Source organism: Oncorhynchus nerka, linkage group LG5 (assembly GCF_034236695.1).
Source record: "Oncorhynchus nerka isolate Pitt River linkage group LG5, Oner_Uvic_2.0, whole genome shotgun sequence".
Taxonomy (NCBI): domain Eukaryota; kingdom Metazoa; phylum Chordata; class Actinopteri; order Salmoniformes; family Salmonidae; genus Oncorhynchus; species Oncorhynchus nerka.
The window spans coordinates 42670547-42687499 of record NC_088400.1 but is presented as its reverse complement, the minus strand read 5'-3'; the positions used below and the strand labels follow the sequence as shown (position 1 = coordinate 42687499).

Genomic DNA, 16953 nt, shown 5'->3' with positions numbered 1-16953 from the left:
TCTCTCTCCACCTACAATGCTCCCCCCTTCTTCTCTCCATCTGTCAGCCTTTTGGGATGGAGAGACATAGTCAGGGAATTTGGAATCATTTGTTGTTTAATGGCCAAGACATTTCTGAGGACTGTTTTGGAGCAACAAGCAAAGAAAGATGGCGTCAGCTGTTAAGTTATACAATTCATCATTAGTATTGCATAATGTTACTGTGCATTACTTTTTTGAGGCAAACCCTCTTGAACAAGCATGATGTTGGTTTTTCCTGTGGGTTTATATGGAAGTCGTGAAGCAAACTTGGCCAGTGGATGTATACGTGTGTACATGTTATCCTCTCCTTGACCTCAACACAGCTCTGGATGTCGGATTTATACAAAGCCAGATAATTACACCATCAAGCTGGTGCTTCCACTTGGGACGAAACTGGAACAGCCCGCAATCTCCACTGTGGCTTTCTTGGAACACTTTATGCATTGCACAATTACTGTGAGGTTGTTGTTGTTGTGATAGAAAGGCAATTTATTTGTGCTTTTTATTTTATTTTGTATCCAGGGCAGATTGTAAATGACAAAAGCAAAAGTCTTGTAGGCAAATCGTTCTTTGTGTACAATAGTACACATGGGAACAGTGTGTATATTATGTACAGGCTTTCTTTCTGCAGCCATATCGTCTCTTAATGGAACAGAAAACTGCATTGACATTGGATTTTATTTGTCTTTTTTTTATTAATAAGTTTCTCGTTTTGCAGACGGACCAACAGTATGCCAACAGCGTGGCTGACAACCTCAAGCGCCTGTAAGTATCGCGGGATGCTGTTTCCATGGAGACCTGCCTCTCCATGGAGAGGACTGTTGTCACTTTCAATTCGGGCTCAGTGTGTGTTGGGTGGACCTGTGGAATAAGGTGTTTGTGTGTGTGGTATTTTTAAATGATTTTGTTATTGTGTGTGCTTGCTACCTGCGTTTGATGTTTGCATGTTCATGTGCTTTGTGTGTGTGCGTGTGCGTGAGATGTATTCACTCTACTTGTGCCCATATGTCACGTTTGGTCTCTGCTTGTCTGTTTAAGTCTTGGATCTATTCCACACGTGCACTTCTGTCTTCTTTGACGTGTGTGCATAGTGTATTTCTATTTGAATACATGTTTGTTTATTGTGGTGTGTGCATTTCACTGTATCCTGTTTACCTTCCATCATGCGCTCACATACACACATACACACACAAAGTCTTGTATAACTAACCTTGTGGGGACACACAATTCAGTGCCATTCAAAATCCTATATTCCCTAACCTTAACCCCAAACCCAAACCTATCCTCCTAGCAACTTCCATAGACCGACAGTATCCCCCCTCACAAAGTGCCCACTGTGCAGGTTTAAGAACCTGCTGTTTTAGACAGCCATGTTTGTCAGTGGGAGATTGAGCCAGAGCTCTTTCCTGCCGAGGTGGCCATTTTGACCCAAGATGATACCAGTGGTCACTCCGTCACTGTCACTCTCCTAAGTCCCCTAGCAGTGTCACCTCAGGGGAAATGGGCTGCGTCTCAAATGGCACCATATTCCCTAAAGTACACTGCTTTTGACCAGAGCCTGATGGGCCCTGGGAAAAAGTAGTGTGCTACATAAGGAATAGGGTGTCATTTGGGACACGGACATGGTTGGAGATGGCTATGGGGGTTGACGGAAGGAAGGGGGAGGGGAGAGAAGAGGGCAGGAGGGGGGTTGAATGTGCCCCCTGTCACCTTGTCGTTCTCTCAGTGAGATTGGAAACACAGGAGAGAGGGGGGGGGGGTGAGTGTGTGTGGTGTGAACTATTGTGAGATAGTGTGTGTGCATGTGAGTTCCTAAGGGGCAGCTTTTCCTGTCCTGGGTGATTGGCAGGGTTAGTGATGCACACTTGACCCCTGTCTCTCTCATGATTGGATCCTCTCTCTCTTTGTACGTCCTTATCTGAATTCAATTCAATTCAAACATTGAATTTGAATTGGCCACACCCCACATGAAGCAGAATTGGAAGGAAGTAAAATGTAATTCAAACCAATTCAACTGAGATGTGAAACATGAAATTCTAATTAGTTTGTCAAATCTTTTATCAAAAGAATATGCCACTTATTGATGCAAGTATTACACATACCATTTCATTAGTTTGATTATAACTCAAATATATTTTTGTATTTTTCCTTGTCATGAGATGTTACATTGTTCGCTTCCATACTGCAGTGTTTTCTAATATTTAAAACATTAAGGGAATTATTAAATTTACAACCCACAACATGATCTTAAAATATTTCTAGTCCAATATAATTATGAAAAATTGTTGTAAAAATAAATATTTCAAGCTTATGCTACATGGTATTGGTAACCATACATTGTCAAAATAAACATTACTATGGTGTTAAATAATCCATTTGAATTGTATTGAATTAAATTCTACTTCCTTTAATTAAAATTCTGCTTCCTGTTGGGTGTGACCAATTCAAATTCAAGCATTCGCAACTCAAGCAATTCACAACTATAGGCTACATTGAGGTTTTTCTTTCATTCTTTTTATCTGGCTTTAGTTCGTAAGTCTGCTCAACGTGTGTTTTATTGTTTGACTTTTTTTCACAAAAGCATGCACAATGTGTCAATTTAGGCTGTTTGAAATGTTATGTTTAAGCAAAGTAGGCCTAAATATTCAATAAGTAAATGAAGAAACTTTGAAGAAAAACTGAATTGTTAAGTAAATGTTCAAGAGAAAAAAAGGAACTGTTATGCCTACAGCGCATTTTCTATATCATTTCTATATATTATCATATATAGTCAGGCGGTTGTACATGGGTTATTAGCAACTGCGGGTGAAGAAACAGCTGACTAATTCAAATGCATTTCGGTGTATCTTTTTCTATATATTATCATATGTAGTCAGGCGGTTGTGAATGGGTTATTAGCATTTGCGGATCAAGAAACAGCTGACTAATACAAATTCATTTCAGTGTATTTTTTGCTGTGTGTTTGTGTGTGTGTGCGCGCGATCCTGTCAGGCATTTGAATAACCTGATGAGAGGAAGTGATTATGCACAGGGTGGGAGGGACCAACATGCTGTCGCGTCTGTCAGTCCGTCCGTCCGTCTGTCTCTTTGTCTATCCCAACAGGGCTGTCTGTATGATAGTTGTAGAAAATAAAATGTATAGTTGATACCTCTCTCCACTCTCTTTCTTTACCCTCCGCCTTCTCTCTTTCCCCTCCCCTTTCTCTCTCTTTCAGATTTCCAGTTGAGATCCAGTCAGGTCTTCTAGAGATCATCTCTCCATCAGTCCACTTCTACCCCGATTTCTCCCGTCTCAAAGAGTCCTTCGGAGACCCCAAGGAGAGGGTCAGGTAATACGGCAGCCTTCCCAGCAGATTGCTGCAGCTTTCACAACTGTCTGAGCAACCCACTGCAGTTCAGTACAGGAGACTAGTTTATATTCAAGTCTTGTCTTGAACCGTGGCCCGTTGTTTCATATGAGGATGCTGTGACGATTCGTTGTTGCGTGCGTGTGTGTGTGTGGAATACCGTCAGGTTGAGTCTGAGTTGAGGGACACTCTCCACTCCTCTGTTCTTGTGTGACTTGATGACATCACCTCAGCCCTTCTCTCGTCACTTATTTAGTACCCCGCTGGGTGTGAATGAATGTGCGTGTGTGACATTCCAACGTCGAGACTGTTGTCTTCTTTTATTTAGCACTCTTCTGCATGTGTGAATATGTAATGGTCATGACTATGCGTGCATAAATGTGTGTATGAGAGAGTCTGTCTGTCTGTTTGATTAGCTATCTAGCTGTGTGTCTAACTCACTACTTGTCTACCTAAGTGCCTGTCTGTGTATGTGTTGGTGTGTGTGAGTATTTACAGTCAGGTCAAATTCTTTTGGCACCCTTGATAAAGACGAGCAAAAAAGACTGTATAAAATAAACAATAAAAATACTGAGCTATATTTTATGCTCAATTTATTTATTTATTTTATACAATTACAATTAAACTAATACAATTTCTCAGAGAAAGAGATTGTTTAACAGGTTATATATTTTTTTTAAATCTTAAAACCTCTTAGAGCTACCCCCCTACTTTGTGCAATTTCCGCCTTAAGACATACTCAAATCTAACAGCCTGTGGCTCAGGCACAGAACCAAGGATATGATAACTTCCAAAATGAGTGTGCTACATGACATTTATCATGAAGTCACCCAGGTGTCCCACACAAGTAGCCCAAATGTACCCAAGTGGCCAAATTGGTGAAGGTATACAATTTGAAACAAAACACTATATACAAAATACCAAAATGGTATTTTAACACCCCCCAAAAAAAATATGGAAAAAAAATGGGAAGAAAATTATTATTGATAAAAATATATATATATATATATATATATATTTACAAAATAACATGGGTAACTATTTACACACTTTCAATATTTGGAAGACCCTCAGTCCTCTATCAAATCAAATCTATTTAAATAGCCCCAGCCTAAAACCCCAAACAGCAAACAATGCAGGTGTAGAAGCACGGTGGCTAGGAAAAACTTCCTAGAAAGGCAAAAACCTAGGAAGAAACCTAGAGAGGAACCAGGCTATGAGGGGTGGCCAGTCCTCTTCTGGCTGTGCCGGGTGGAGATCACAGTGGTTGTAGAGGGTGCAACAGGACAGCACCTCAAGAGTAAAAATGAACAGTTTAGGGTTCCATAGCCGCAGGCAGAACAGTTGAAACTGGAACAGCAGCAAGGCCGGGTGGACTGAGGACAGCAAGGAGTCATCATGGCAGGTAGTCCTGAAGCATGGTTCAAGGGCTCAGGTCCTCCGAGAGAAAGAACAGCATTAGCATGAGAGCAACTTACCATTCCAAAACAATGTCCTCTCCGTTCCAAAAATATGCCTCAGTTTCAGAATCAAAGCTATGGGAGCCAATGGAGTCTTCAAAAAGCAGATCTGTCTCACTTTCACGATCAATTTCCTCTAAAATTGTTTCTACATTCGTATATATCTAGTCTTAGAATTAGCTTTCCTTGACTTATTCGCCATGATGTTGGATAAATAAACAGCTGAAGATGCAAGTCACCAAAATACTGCTGTGCGTATTAAGCTTCGCTCCTTCACGGTTAAATTGGCAACGGCGAAAGAACGGTCCTTACGCCAGCGTTCAATGGAAAGGTTTGTCTTACAACAAAGAACCATGGGATATTGCCGTTTACCTCTGCTCATTGGCTATCTACCCAGCTAGATTTCAAGACGATCAGTGGTCATTGGGTTAAAATACAGTCAATCAACGAGACAGTGGTCATATAATTGGTGCACAATGGGCTCGTCACTTGTTGTCTTCCAATCGTTTTTTCCGGGTCAATACGTCCCGCAAAATGACCCATCAAGTTTGGTTGTGTTACAAACAAACAGTTGATTGCAAGGAAACCAAACATGACTGGATAAAGTCAGGGAAAGACTGTGTATTTACGTTGGATGTTACGTCGAAACATGAATGACACGAAATTCAACGAGATAAGTGTTCACAAAATGTTTCGTGTTAGTCTATAAAAAATTGATTTAACCGAACAAAAGACCATTCATTGTGTAACAATGAGCCTTGGGATTGCAACCAGAGCAAGATCTTCAAAGGTAAACTATTTATTTCAATGCAATCTGTGATTTTGTTACGCAAGTGCTGGCTGAATAGGTAGTTTGATATGGGGGTCTGTGCTCAGATAATCGCAGCGTATTCTTTCGCCATAAATCATTTTTTAAATATGACAACGCAGTTGGATTAGCAAGATTCTAGGCTATTGAAGCATGTGAGACAGGAATGTTTAATATGACTATTTGTTGCCGAACACCGTATGTTGTCGAATTCAAACACGTATCCGGGATGGGTAGTTCAGAGAGGTTAAAACCCTTTCATGCGTGAGTTCCAAATATCTTAAACATCGCCCCAGCGTGAGTTTTCTTTTATGCACGTGAAGTTAGAACGTTCTCGCCGTTCCAGTTTGTGATTGTTACACAACAGTACATTTAACGCTGCCCTCAAACCAAGCCACTTAGCCTGTTTTTATTTATAGGCTGTTTCAATGTTAAATTAACAACCAATTATTAAGTTGTTACAGTTTGAATTGAGGTGTTTTCCGCATCCTCATTTATTCACATTAAAAAAAATGTAATTTTTGCTTTTGCGGACAATTCATTTTTGGGACATTTCTGACCAGGACAAAATTCCCCAAGCACTTCCCAATTGTTTTCATGCATTCCGATTCTTGCATATTTATTTTTTATTTCACCTTTATTTAACCAGGTAGACTAGTTGAGAACAAGTTCTCATTTACAACTGCGACCTGGCCAAGATAAAGCAAAGCAGTGCGACACAAACAACAACACATAGTTACACATGGAATAAACAAACATAGTCAATAATACAATAGAGAAAACTTATATATACAGTGTGTGCAAATGAGGTAAGGTTGTGGCATAGATTGTAATGGGCACATATGTGTGTAAAATACTTTTTTTTTGGTTGTACTGATTATGATGAGCTAAACTAATTCCAGCATGTAGCCATGTTTGTTGACATACAATGCATTCTGGGTTTCACGTAATCTTCTGCTGGACCAAAGATGTTATAACAAAATGAGGTGGAGTAAAGGTTCACTCATTTTTTGAGGACTTACGGAAATGAATGGTGGGATGTAAACGATGGTGGACGACACCCCCCTCTTGAACATGCATACTATAAACAGACCAAACTCACCAAACTTATCTTTGGTTTCTGCGAGGATCAAAAAGCATGGCAGCGCGCAAAAACTACCCATCGTCGGATTACTTTCGATTTGCAGATAGAGTGTTTTACTCAAATATTTCGATCAATGGTGAGCTCACCCGTGACGTGATTAATTATAAATAGTAATTTCATATTGTAGTTTGTCAGCGAGAGTTATACAAATATGACCGCTTGTGTTATGTCAATCTTTCCTCAGTTGGCGCTAGGACAAATGTAGCCAACATTTTTCCGGTTTGGATGATTGTGTTATGCTGTAGATACTTCTGTGAATGTCTGAACATTGCATCCAAAAATAAACTGCTCACATTCTGGACATAACGTTGTAAGGACTGTGTTTGTGCAAAATGTTTCCTAAAAAAAAGTGTGGGCAGCTCAAATGCTGATTGTTGCGTCATTCGAAACTGGCCGTTCTAAATCAGCGTTCTAATCACACCGGGACCACTGTAGAACGATCACACCCGTGTGTTGGTACTTGTGAAAAAGACAGCTGACCCTGAACCGTCCGAGACCCTCACAAACCTCTCCCGCCATTCCCAAACCTGAGGCCAGAAACCCGGCTACCTGAGTGCAATACCAGAACAAATGGTCTATTGATTATGTATCCTTACAACAAGATCTGCCGAGGTGGGATGATTGTATGCCCCAAATATTCAAATTTTGTTGGTGGCAAGAATACGATACAATACGTTTAGCTGAAAAGCACGAAGTCTTGAATCAACCTATACACCCTGTGCCATGGAATCGGTGCATAAAAAAATATCTTCCCATCTATTTTGCAATCTGTATGGCACTGCTGTCAACATCCTGGTCCTCAAATAAAACTGGTATACTTTCCTATTGTATTTTTATTCCTCCGCCAGTTTTGATCCTTTATATTGGGCAGACAGACCAGTTCCCTACCTCCTGCCACTGCCACCTGCCTGCTCCATTTTTGGGGTAATGCTGTCATCAATTGGTTGTAATATTGGATTGAGCAGACCTTCCCATACAATTCCGATAACTCCATGAAAGGCAACTCTACAATTCCAATCTACAATATAATTTAAAAACAAAATACCCTTTTCAAACATCTTTTCCATAAATGCAGGTCTTTTGAGGCATGGCAATCTGCACAAAGGCAAAAAATACATTTTTAAACAACGAATGAGCTTATTTTAGTAATCTACTTGAGAAACATTTTGGGTTCAAGTAATACTTTTGTATGTGATGATTTTAGAGAGGCTTAGTGCTTTTATATTTAATCATCTCAGCCAACCCAGTTCATATTCGTTATACAGATAGGCACGTTTTATCTTGTCTGGTTTAGCATCCCAGATGAAGCCAAAAAAAATAAAAATGTGCTCATATGATTTGAAAAACGAATCATCAGGAGTAGGCAGGGCCATAAGTAAATGACTAAACTGAAATATGACCTAGGAGTTAATCAGTGTAATTGTTCCACAAATAAACACGTTTTTACCTCCCCATGGTTGCAGGATCTTGTCTATTTTGACTAGTTTTCTATGGAAATTCATTGTGGAAAGATCATGTATATACACTGCTCAAAAAAATAAAGGGAACACTTAAACAACACAATGTAACTCCAAGTCAATCACACTTCTGTGAAATCAAACTGTCCACCTAGGAAGCAACACTGATTGACAATAAATTTCACATGCTGTTGTGCAAATGGAATAGACAACAGGTGGAAATTATAGGCAATTAGCAAGACACCCCCAATAAAGGAGTGGTTCTACAGGTGGTGACCACAGACCACTTCTCAGTTCCTATGCTTCCTGGCTGATGTTTTGGTCATTTTTGAATGCTGGCGGTGCTTTCACTCTAGTGGTAGCATGAGACGGAGTCTACAACCCACACAAGTGGCTCAGGTAGTGCAGCTCATCCAGGATGGAAAATCAATGCGGGCTGTGGCAAGAAGATTTGCTGTGTCTGTCAGCGTAGTGTCCAGAGCATGGAGGCGCTACCAGGAGACAGGCCAGTACATCAGGAGACGTGGAGGCCGTAGGAGGGCAACAACCCAGCAGCAGGACCGCTACCTCCGCCTTTGTGCAAGGAGGAGCACTGCCAGAGCCCTGCAAAATGACCTCCAGCAGGCCACAAATGTGCATGTGTCTGTTTCTGACCGTTTGAGCAGACTCCATGAGGGTGGTATGAGGGCCCGATGTCCACAGGTGGGGGTTGTGCTTACAGCCCAACACCGTGCAGGACGTTTGGCATTTGCCAGAGAACACCAATATAGGCAAATTCACCACTGGCGCCCTGTGCTCTTCACAGATTAAAGCAGGTTCACACTGAGCACGTGACAGAGTCTGGAGACGCCGTGGAGAATGTTCTGCTGCCTGCAACATCCTCCAGCATGACTGGTTTGGCGGTGGGTCAGTCATGGTGTGGGGTGGCATTTCTTTGGGGGGGGGCGCACAGCCCTCCATGTGCTCGCCAGAGGTAGCCTGACTGCCATTAGGTAACGAGATGAGATCCTCAGACCCCTTGTGAGACCATATGCTGGTGCGGTTGGCCCTGGGTTCCTCCTAATGCAAGACAATGCTAGACCTCATGTGGCTGGAATGTGTCAGCAGTTCCTGCAAGAAGAAGGCATTGATGCTATGGACTGGCCCGCCCGTTCCCCAGACCTGAATCCAATTGAGCACATCTGGGACATCATGTCTCGCTCCATCCACCAACGCCACGTTGCACCACAGACTGTCCAGGAGTTGGCGGATGCTTTAGTCCAGGTCTGGGAGGAGATCCCTCAGGAGACCATCCGCCACCTCATCAGGAGCATGCCCAGGCATTGTAGGGAGGTCATACATGCACGTGGAAGCCACACACACTACTGAGCCTCATTTTGACTTGTTTTAAGGACATTACATCAAAGTTGGATCAGCTTGTAGTGTGGTTTTCCACTTTAATTTTGAGTGTGACTCCAAATCCAGACCTCCATGGGTTGATAAATTTGATTTCCATTGATAATTTTTGTGTGATTTTGTTGTCAGCACATTCAACTATGTAAAGAAAAAAGGTTTTAATAAGAATATTTCATTCATTCAGACCTAAGATGTGTTATTTTAGTGTTCCCTTTCTTTTTTTGAGCAGGGTATTTTGTGATATGAATACCAAGTATGTCTACTTCACCGTCAGCCCATACAGAATCTTTCCAGATTCTTGATATCCTTCATCTTTGCTTATGGACTGCCCTCTTTAATTCAAACTACAGGTTTTCAATGGTGTTCAAGTCCATAGACTGAGTAATGTTGAATGTTCATTTTGATATGATTAATCATTTGTGGATTTTTGTGTGTGGTTGGGGTTACTGTCTTGCGGGGAGATTCACTTCTGGCCAAGTTTCAGCCTCTTCGCAGAGGCAACCAGGTTTTGGGCTAAAACGTCCTGGTAATGGGTAATGTTCAAGATGCTGATGACTTTAACAAGGGTCCCAGGACCATTGGAAGCAACATAGCCACATAACATTAATGATCCAACACCATTTTTTTTTTTTTTACAAATGTAAGCCCCTGGGGTTTATTAAATGGCATTGGCACTTGGATTTCAACCGGTGCTATGGTCAGATTACATGAAAATATAGCTCTATGGCCACGCACAACATTGGTGGGTTTGGTGTCAAAATAAGGATACATAAGCAGAAAATACCTGCTGTAAAAAATGGTGGTGGATCTTTGATGTTATGGAGCTATTTTGCTTTCACTGGTCCTGGGGCCTTTGCTAAGGTCATCGGCATCATGAACTTTAGCCACTACGAGGGGATTTTCACTAAAGACCTGCTTGCCTCTTCCAGGAGCCTGAAACTTGGACCTGACTGGATGTGCCTAAGTATGTTTGCCTTTCTTTGTTTATTTGTGCGTTAGTCTGGCCGTACGTCTCTGAGGGTGGGGTTGTGTGTGGTGATCCTTTCTGCGTGCAGTCAGTCTGCTCTTTGTTTTATTTTGCACTTGGCTGAGCTGCATGGTTTTTTTGTTGTTGAAGATGAGACTTGCTGAAGGCGGCTGGCTGTGTGAAGTCAAGTCACGTGTGTGTGTGTGTGCTGCTGCTCATAGCTCTTCCATTCATCTACCAAGGCAAAGTAATCCATAGACTCAATTTACCTCTCGCCCCACAACCCTTAAAAAAAATCTAGTCACTGTTTTAATAAACTCCTGCTTAGTTGACTTATAACTGCTTTGGCTACTTTGTAGCTCATTTGCGTAGCCTGCTTAATATAGGCTTTATGATAGAAATACAGAAGGATGAAATCAAGTTTCCCTCCTGCTGTCTCTCCTCTCATCCGTGGGTGTGCCAGGCTCTCTCTTTCACCTGAGTGTGTAATCCGGGGAGATTTGTTCAGATTAGCGGTCTAGGACGGGCCTCACTCTGATATGATTACTAATCTGGGAAAGGGAGGGCACAACTCTCCTCAATCACAATCCCGCCAGGTACAAACATTCATACCCACACTCACCTGCACACAACTTGTGCCCACATGATCAGGTGTGTGTGTGTGTGTGTGTGTGTGAGAAAAAGAGAGAGGGAGAATTAGTCCCTGCCTGTCCAGGTGTTGAGCTATGGTGTTGAACGCAGACATTCTGCCCCAGCTCTTTGTGATTATTACCGCTACATTAGCCAGGTGTATCGTCTTAGCAGGTGCACTGCCCGTACCACCACATCCACAGTGGGTGTGTGTAGGATGTTTATCCTTTGTGTCTTTTGCGTGCATGTCTGGGTGTGTGTGTCTGTGCAGTCGTGACTGTGTGTGTGTACTGTATGTGTAGTCATTTTAGTGTGTTTGTGTGTGTGTTTAGTTCAGTATGTGTCTCTGCATGTATGCTTAGTTTAACGCGCACGGATGTGTTCGTGCGTCTGTGCACACGCATGTGTGGTGATTTATGTGCTGCAGTAATGAGTGTGAGCAGGGAGAATGGCTCCCTGGGCTGCTACAGGCCACTGCCATTGCTTATTCATGAGGAGCACTTAAGACAGGGGCCCATGTCTCGCTGAAGTATTTAACTAGTCCCCACACACATAACCAACCGCAAACGCACCCGCATGCAAAACACCTGCACACTCATGCAAAACACCTGCATACTCATGCAAAACACCTGCATACTCATGCAAAACACCTGCATACTCTTTCAAATGCACCTACTCAAAAACACAACTACACACACATACCGTCAAACTCGTACACACACATCGTCAAACTTCCCCTCTGTTTAGATTGGTAGGCCAGGGCCAGTAATAACTGTGGTTGTCACAAGTTCTGGGTGAGAGCATCTTCTAACAGGACAGAACTCTAAGAGCACACACACCACTGTTCCATACACATAATTTCTGATGCCTCGAGCTATTGGAACTGTGTCAGGGTGTGCGGTTAAAATTAGCAAAAAACACACATTTCTTTCCACAAGGCCGTGGGGTGACATTCAGAGACTTGCCCCGAAGCTACTCCTGTATTGTCTTAGCTGTGTGCTTAGGGTTGTTGTCCTGTTGGAAGGTGAAACTTCGTCCCAGTCTTAGGTCCTGAGCGCTCTGGAGCAGGTTTTCATCAAGGATCTCTCTGTACTTTGCTCCATTCATCTTTCCCTCAGTCCTGACTAGTCTCCGAGTCCCTGCCGCTGAAAAACATCCCCACAGCATGATGCTGCCACCATGCTTCACTGTAGGGATGGTGCCAGGGTTTCCTCCAGACATCACGCTTGGCCATTCAGGCCAAAGAGTTCAATCTTGGTTTCATCAGACCAGAGAATCTTGTTTCTCATGGTCTGAGAGTCCTTTAGGTGCCTTTTGGCAAAATCCAAGCGGGCTGTCATGTGCCTTTTACTGAGGGGTGGCTTCCATCTGGCAACTCTACCATAAAGGCCTGATTGGTAGAGTGCTGCAGAAATTGTTGTCCTTCTGGAAGGTTCTCCCATCTCCACAGAGGAACTCTGGACCTCTGGCATAGTGACCATCTGGTTCTTGGTGACCTCCCTGAGCAAGGCCCTTCTCTCCCGATTGCTCAGTTCGGCCAGGCAGCCAGCTCTAGGAAGAGTCTTGGTGGTTCCAAAAGTCTTCCATTCAAGAATGATGGAGGCCACTGTGTTCTTGGGGACCTTTAATGCTAAAATAAATGTTTTGGTACCTTTCCTCAGATCTGTGCCTTTACACAATCCTGTCTCGGATCTCTACAGGCAATTCCTTCGACCCCATGGCTTGGTTTTTTCTCTGACATGCACTGTCAACTCTGGGACCTTATATAGACAGGTGTGTGCCTTTCCAAATCATGTCCAATCAATTGAATTTACTGCAGGTGGACTCCAATCAAGTTGTAGAACATCTCAAGGATAATCTCCCGAGTGTCGCAGAGGTCAAGGACACTGCATCTCAGTGCTTGTAGCGCCACTAGACACCCTGGCTCGAATCCAGGCTGTATCACAACCGGCCATGATTGGGAGTTCCATAGGGCGGCGCACAATTGGCCCAGTGCCGTCTGGGTTTTGCTGGTGTAGGCCGTCATTGTAAATAAGAATTTGTTCTTAACTGACTTGCCTAGTTAAATAAAGGTTACTGTTAATTTAAAATGTAAATAATCAATGGAAACAGGATGCACCTGAGCTCAATTTCGAGTATCATAGCAAAGGGTCTGAATACTTATGTAAATAAAGTATTTCTGTTTTTATTTTTAATACATTTGCAAAAATGTCTAAATCTGTTTTCGCTTTGTCATTATTGGGTATTGTGTGTAGATTGATGAGCAACATTTTTTATAAATCAATTTTAAAATAAGGCTGTAACGTAACAAAATGTGTAAAAAGTCAAGGGGTCTGAAAACTTTCCATAGGCACTGTATATCAACGAACTGGTGAGGGCACTAGAACAGTCTGCAGCATCCGGCCTCACCCTACTAGAATCTGAAGTCGAATTTCTACTCTTTGCTGATGATCTTGTTCGTCTGACCAAGGGGGGCCAACAGCAGCACTTAGATCTTCTGCGCAGATTCTGTCGGACCTGGGCCCTGACAGTAAATCTCAGTAAGACAAATAATGGTGTTCCAAAAAAGGTCCAGTTGCCAGGACCACAAATGCAAATTCCATCTAGACACCGTTGCCCTAGACCAGGTGTAACCGATGTGAAATGGCTAGCTAGTTAGCGGTGGTGCGCGCTAATAGCGTTTCATTCAGTGACTTCACTCGCTCTGAGACCTTGCAGTAGTGGTTCCCCTTGCTCTGCAAGGGGCGTGGCTTTTGTGGAGCGATGGGTAACGATGCTTCGTGGGTGTCAGTTGTCTGTGTGCAGGGGGTCCCTGGTTCGAGCCCGGGTAGGGGCGAGGAGAGGGACGGAAGCTATACTGTTACACAGGGGTTCTTAAACTTATTCAGCCTGGGACCCAAATGAGAAATGCTGTGTTTTCCTGGGACCCAAGCTTAGGAAAATATGCAACTATTTGCAAATATCAGTACATTTCATTGCCCTTATGCCTAAAAATAAAGCAATATATACAAAAACAAATAACAATGAAATACCCAAAGATATATTTTCATGTTTATTTTTCCCCATTAAAAATGCACTTTGAACTGTTGCTGTTAAAATACAATAAATAATTAAATTTTGAACTGGAATGAACGGATTGATCACATCCCACAGATGTATAACAGAACACACACACACAGTCTTTTTGATCGTGCAACCCTAAGTAACAGTACAGATAAATGATCCGAAGTTTTCAACAAGTATGTCTATTCTGGGCTCAGTTTTTGACAGTACAACACTGAGGTCATGCTCAGCATTGCGACTGTTTCTGTACTTGAGAACCCTGACTTGCATCATCGGTATGTGGTGCAAAACTGGATCAGAACATCTACTGCTTTCTCAGTCAGGCAGGAGACCGCTACCTGTTGCAGATGAGCAACCCAGAACTGTGTGTGTGTTTGTGTTTGTTTCACGACGCCAGGACAGCGGAGTCAATCACCACCTTCCAGAGACACCTGAAACCCCACCTCTTTCAGGAATACCTAGGATAGGATAAAGTAATCCTTCTCACCCCCCTTAAAAGATTTAGATGCACTATTGTAAAGTGGCTGTTCCACTGGATGTCTTAAGGTGAACGCACCAATTTGTAAGTCGCTCTGGATAAGAGCGTCTGCTAAATGACTTAAATGTAAATGTCTCAAAAAGCATCTTGCTTCAATCAGTTTATTCCAGTTCAGACTAAAAATTACTACTTGTAACAGCAACAGTACCAACCTCGACTTGTTTTCAACAATAATTTCTACAGTAAAATGTACAATAGGCCTGATAATGTTTTTATCTTCATCTGTACTGTTTCTTGGGGTTGCACTATCAGTAGCTAGCTTGTTAGCTTGCTTTGGCTAAACGTTAGCTATTAGCTGTGTAACGTTACAAGGCCAGGGGATTGTTTGAAAGAGAAACTCACATCTACTACTATGAGAGATGGTACTCCCTTATTTCTGCTTATCACCACCTGTTATAAAATGACAACAATGCCATGCAAGTTCACTTACTTTTCCACTTTCGAAGCACTGTTTCCTGAAGCATTCTGCCCTGTTCTTAAAGAACTCCCTGGGTTTACCGTCTCTGTTCTGCCTGGATGTTAGGTCAGGACGTGTCGTTTTATTCATTTGTTTGTTTTGAGAGACTCATTTGCTAAGCACTTCCCCACACAACACACATTGTGGGCGCTCCTCGTTATTTCTCAAAGTTTGTATGGAAGAGACAAAATGTCATCACTGTATTTGCGTTTCATGACGATTGAGCTCAGTCAGAACACGTGGCTAGCATGAGTCCATTTCATGACAGCGGCGAGTGGGAATAACAAGTCAGTGGCTTGAGCGACAGCGCTGCAGTGTGTGGGTTGCGGAGTGATCTTCAAGAAAACGGTAACAAAAAAAATCAGGTAAACAGCGAAGCACACGGGCATCTCCCTCCACCTCTCCCACTCGCGCAGCTGCCAAACTGAGCAGAGACCGCTGAGAAGCAGAGAGCGCACTGAACCGAGAGCGCAGTTGCACTTGGCCAAATCAATTCCAGTAATTAATGAAATAATTATCCATTTTACGACCCATACTTTATGAAACACTGCCCTAGAGCACACAAAAAAACGATACATACTTCAGCCTCAACATCAGCGCCACAGGTAACTTCAACAAAGCTAGGAACGATCTGAGAGGCATGAAGGGCCTTCTATGCCATCAAAAGGAACATAAAATTCGACCTACCAAATCAACATAAAAATACTTGAATCAGTTATAGAACCCATTGCCCTTTATGGTTGTGAGGTCTGGGGTCCGCTCACCAACCAATAATTCACAAAATGGGACCAACACTAAATTGAGACTGCATGCAGAATTTAAAAAAAATATCCTCAGTGTACAACATAAAACACAAAATATTGCATGGCCCTAAACAGAGAGTACACAGTGGCAGAATACCTGCCCACTGTGACTGACCAAAACTTAAGGAAACCTTTTACTCAATAACCTTGCTATTTAGAAAGGCCTCCGTAGGCAGACCTGGCTCTTAAGAGACAACAGGCCATCACAGCAGCGAGATTTCTGTGATCTGTTGCCAGAAGAAAATATGACATTTGAAATGTCTTTATTCTTTTGGAGCTTTTGTTAGTGTAATGTTTACTGTTATTTATTTATTTTATTGTTAATTTAACTTGATCTATTTCACTTGCTTTGTAAACAATGTAATGTAAACATATAGACATGGAAAGAGCAAGAGAGAATAAGGGAGAGGGAAATAGCAGGACAGAGAGGGAACGAGCAGGACAGAGAGGGAGGGAGAGAGAGAGAGAGGGAAAGAGCAGAACAGAGAGAGGGAGGGAGACGTAAAGTGAGAAGAAGCGAGAGACTGAACCAAAGACAATGGGAGGTAACCAGAGCTAGAGTGAGAGAGACAGTTAAGATGTGTGCTCGAATCACAATAAGATATTAAATGGATAAAGGAAAGTGAAGATGTCAGAGAAAAGGAGTGGCTAAGATTGATGATAAAATGAGGGAGATAGAACGTGTGTGTGTGTGTGTGTGTGTGTGTGTGTGTGTGTGTGTGTGTGTGTGTGTCAGAGAGAGACACTTCCAGATGACTGAGCTGTGAACAGGACTAGAAGTGGATCACGGCCAATGAGACAGACAGGACAGGGTGTCACTCTCAGGTCACCACGGCAACTAGGGCAATGTCACACACACACGG

At 42.6% G+C, this 16953-nt stretch overlaps 1 protein-coding gene across 4 annotated transcripts in view; it reads left to right on the top strand.

Annotated features, from left to right (window-relative positions):
* The window catches only part of mgat4b (alpha-1,3-mannosyl-glycoprotein 4-beta-N-acetylglucosaminyltransferase B), a 229246-nt gene that overhangs the window by 127211 nt on the left and 85082 nt on the right, over positions 1 to 16953 (top strand). For all 4 annotated transcript variants that reach the window (XM_029659971.2, XM_029659972.2, XM_029659973.2 and 1 more), the window contains exons 5-6: positions 740 to 786; positions 3237 to 3350. In XM_029659971.2, the coding sequence (XP_029515831.1) occupies positions 740 to 786; positions 3237 to 3350 (161 nt within the window). The remainder of the gene's footprint in view (positions 1 to 739; positions 787 to 3236; positions 3351 to 16953) is intronic.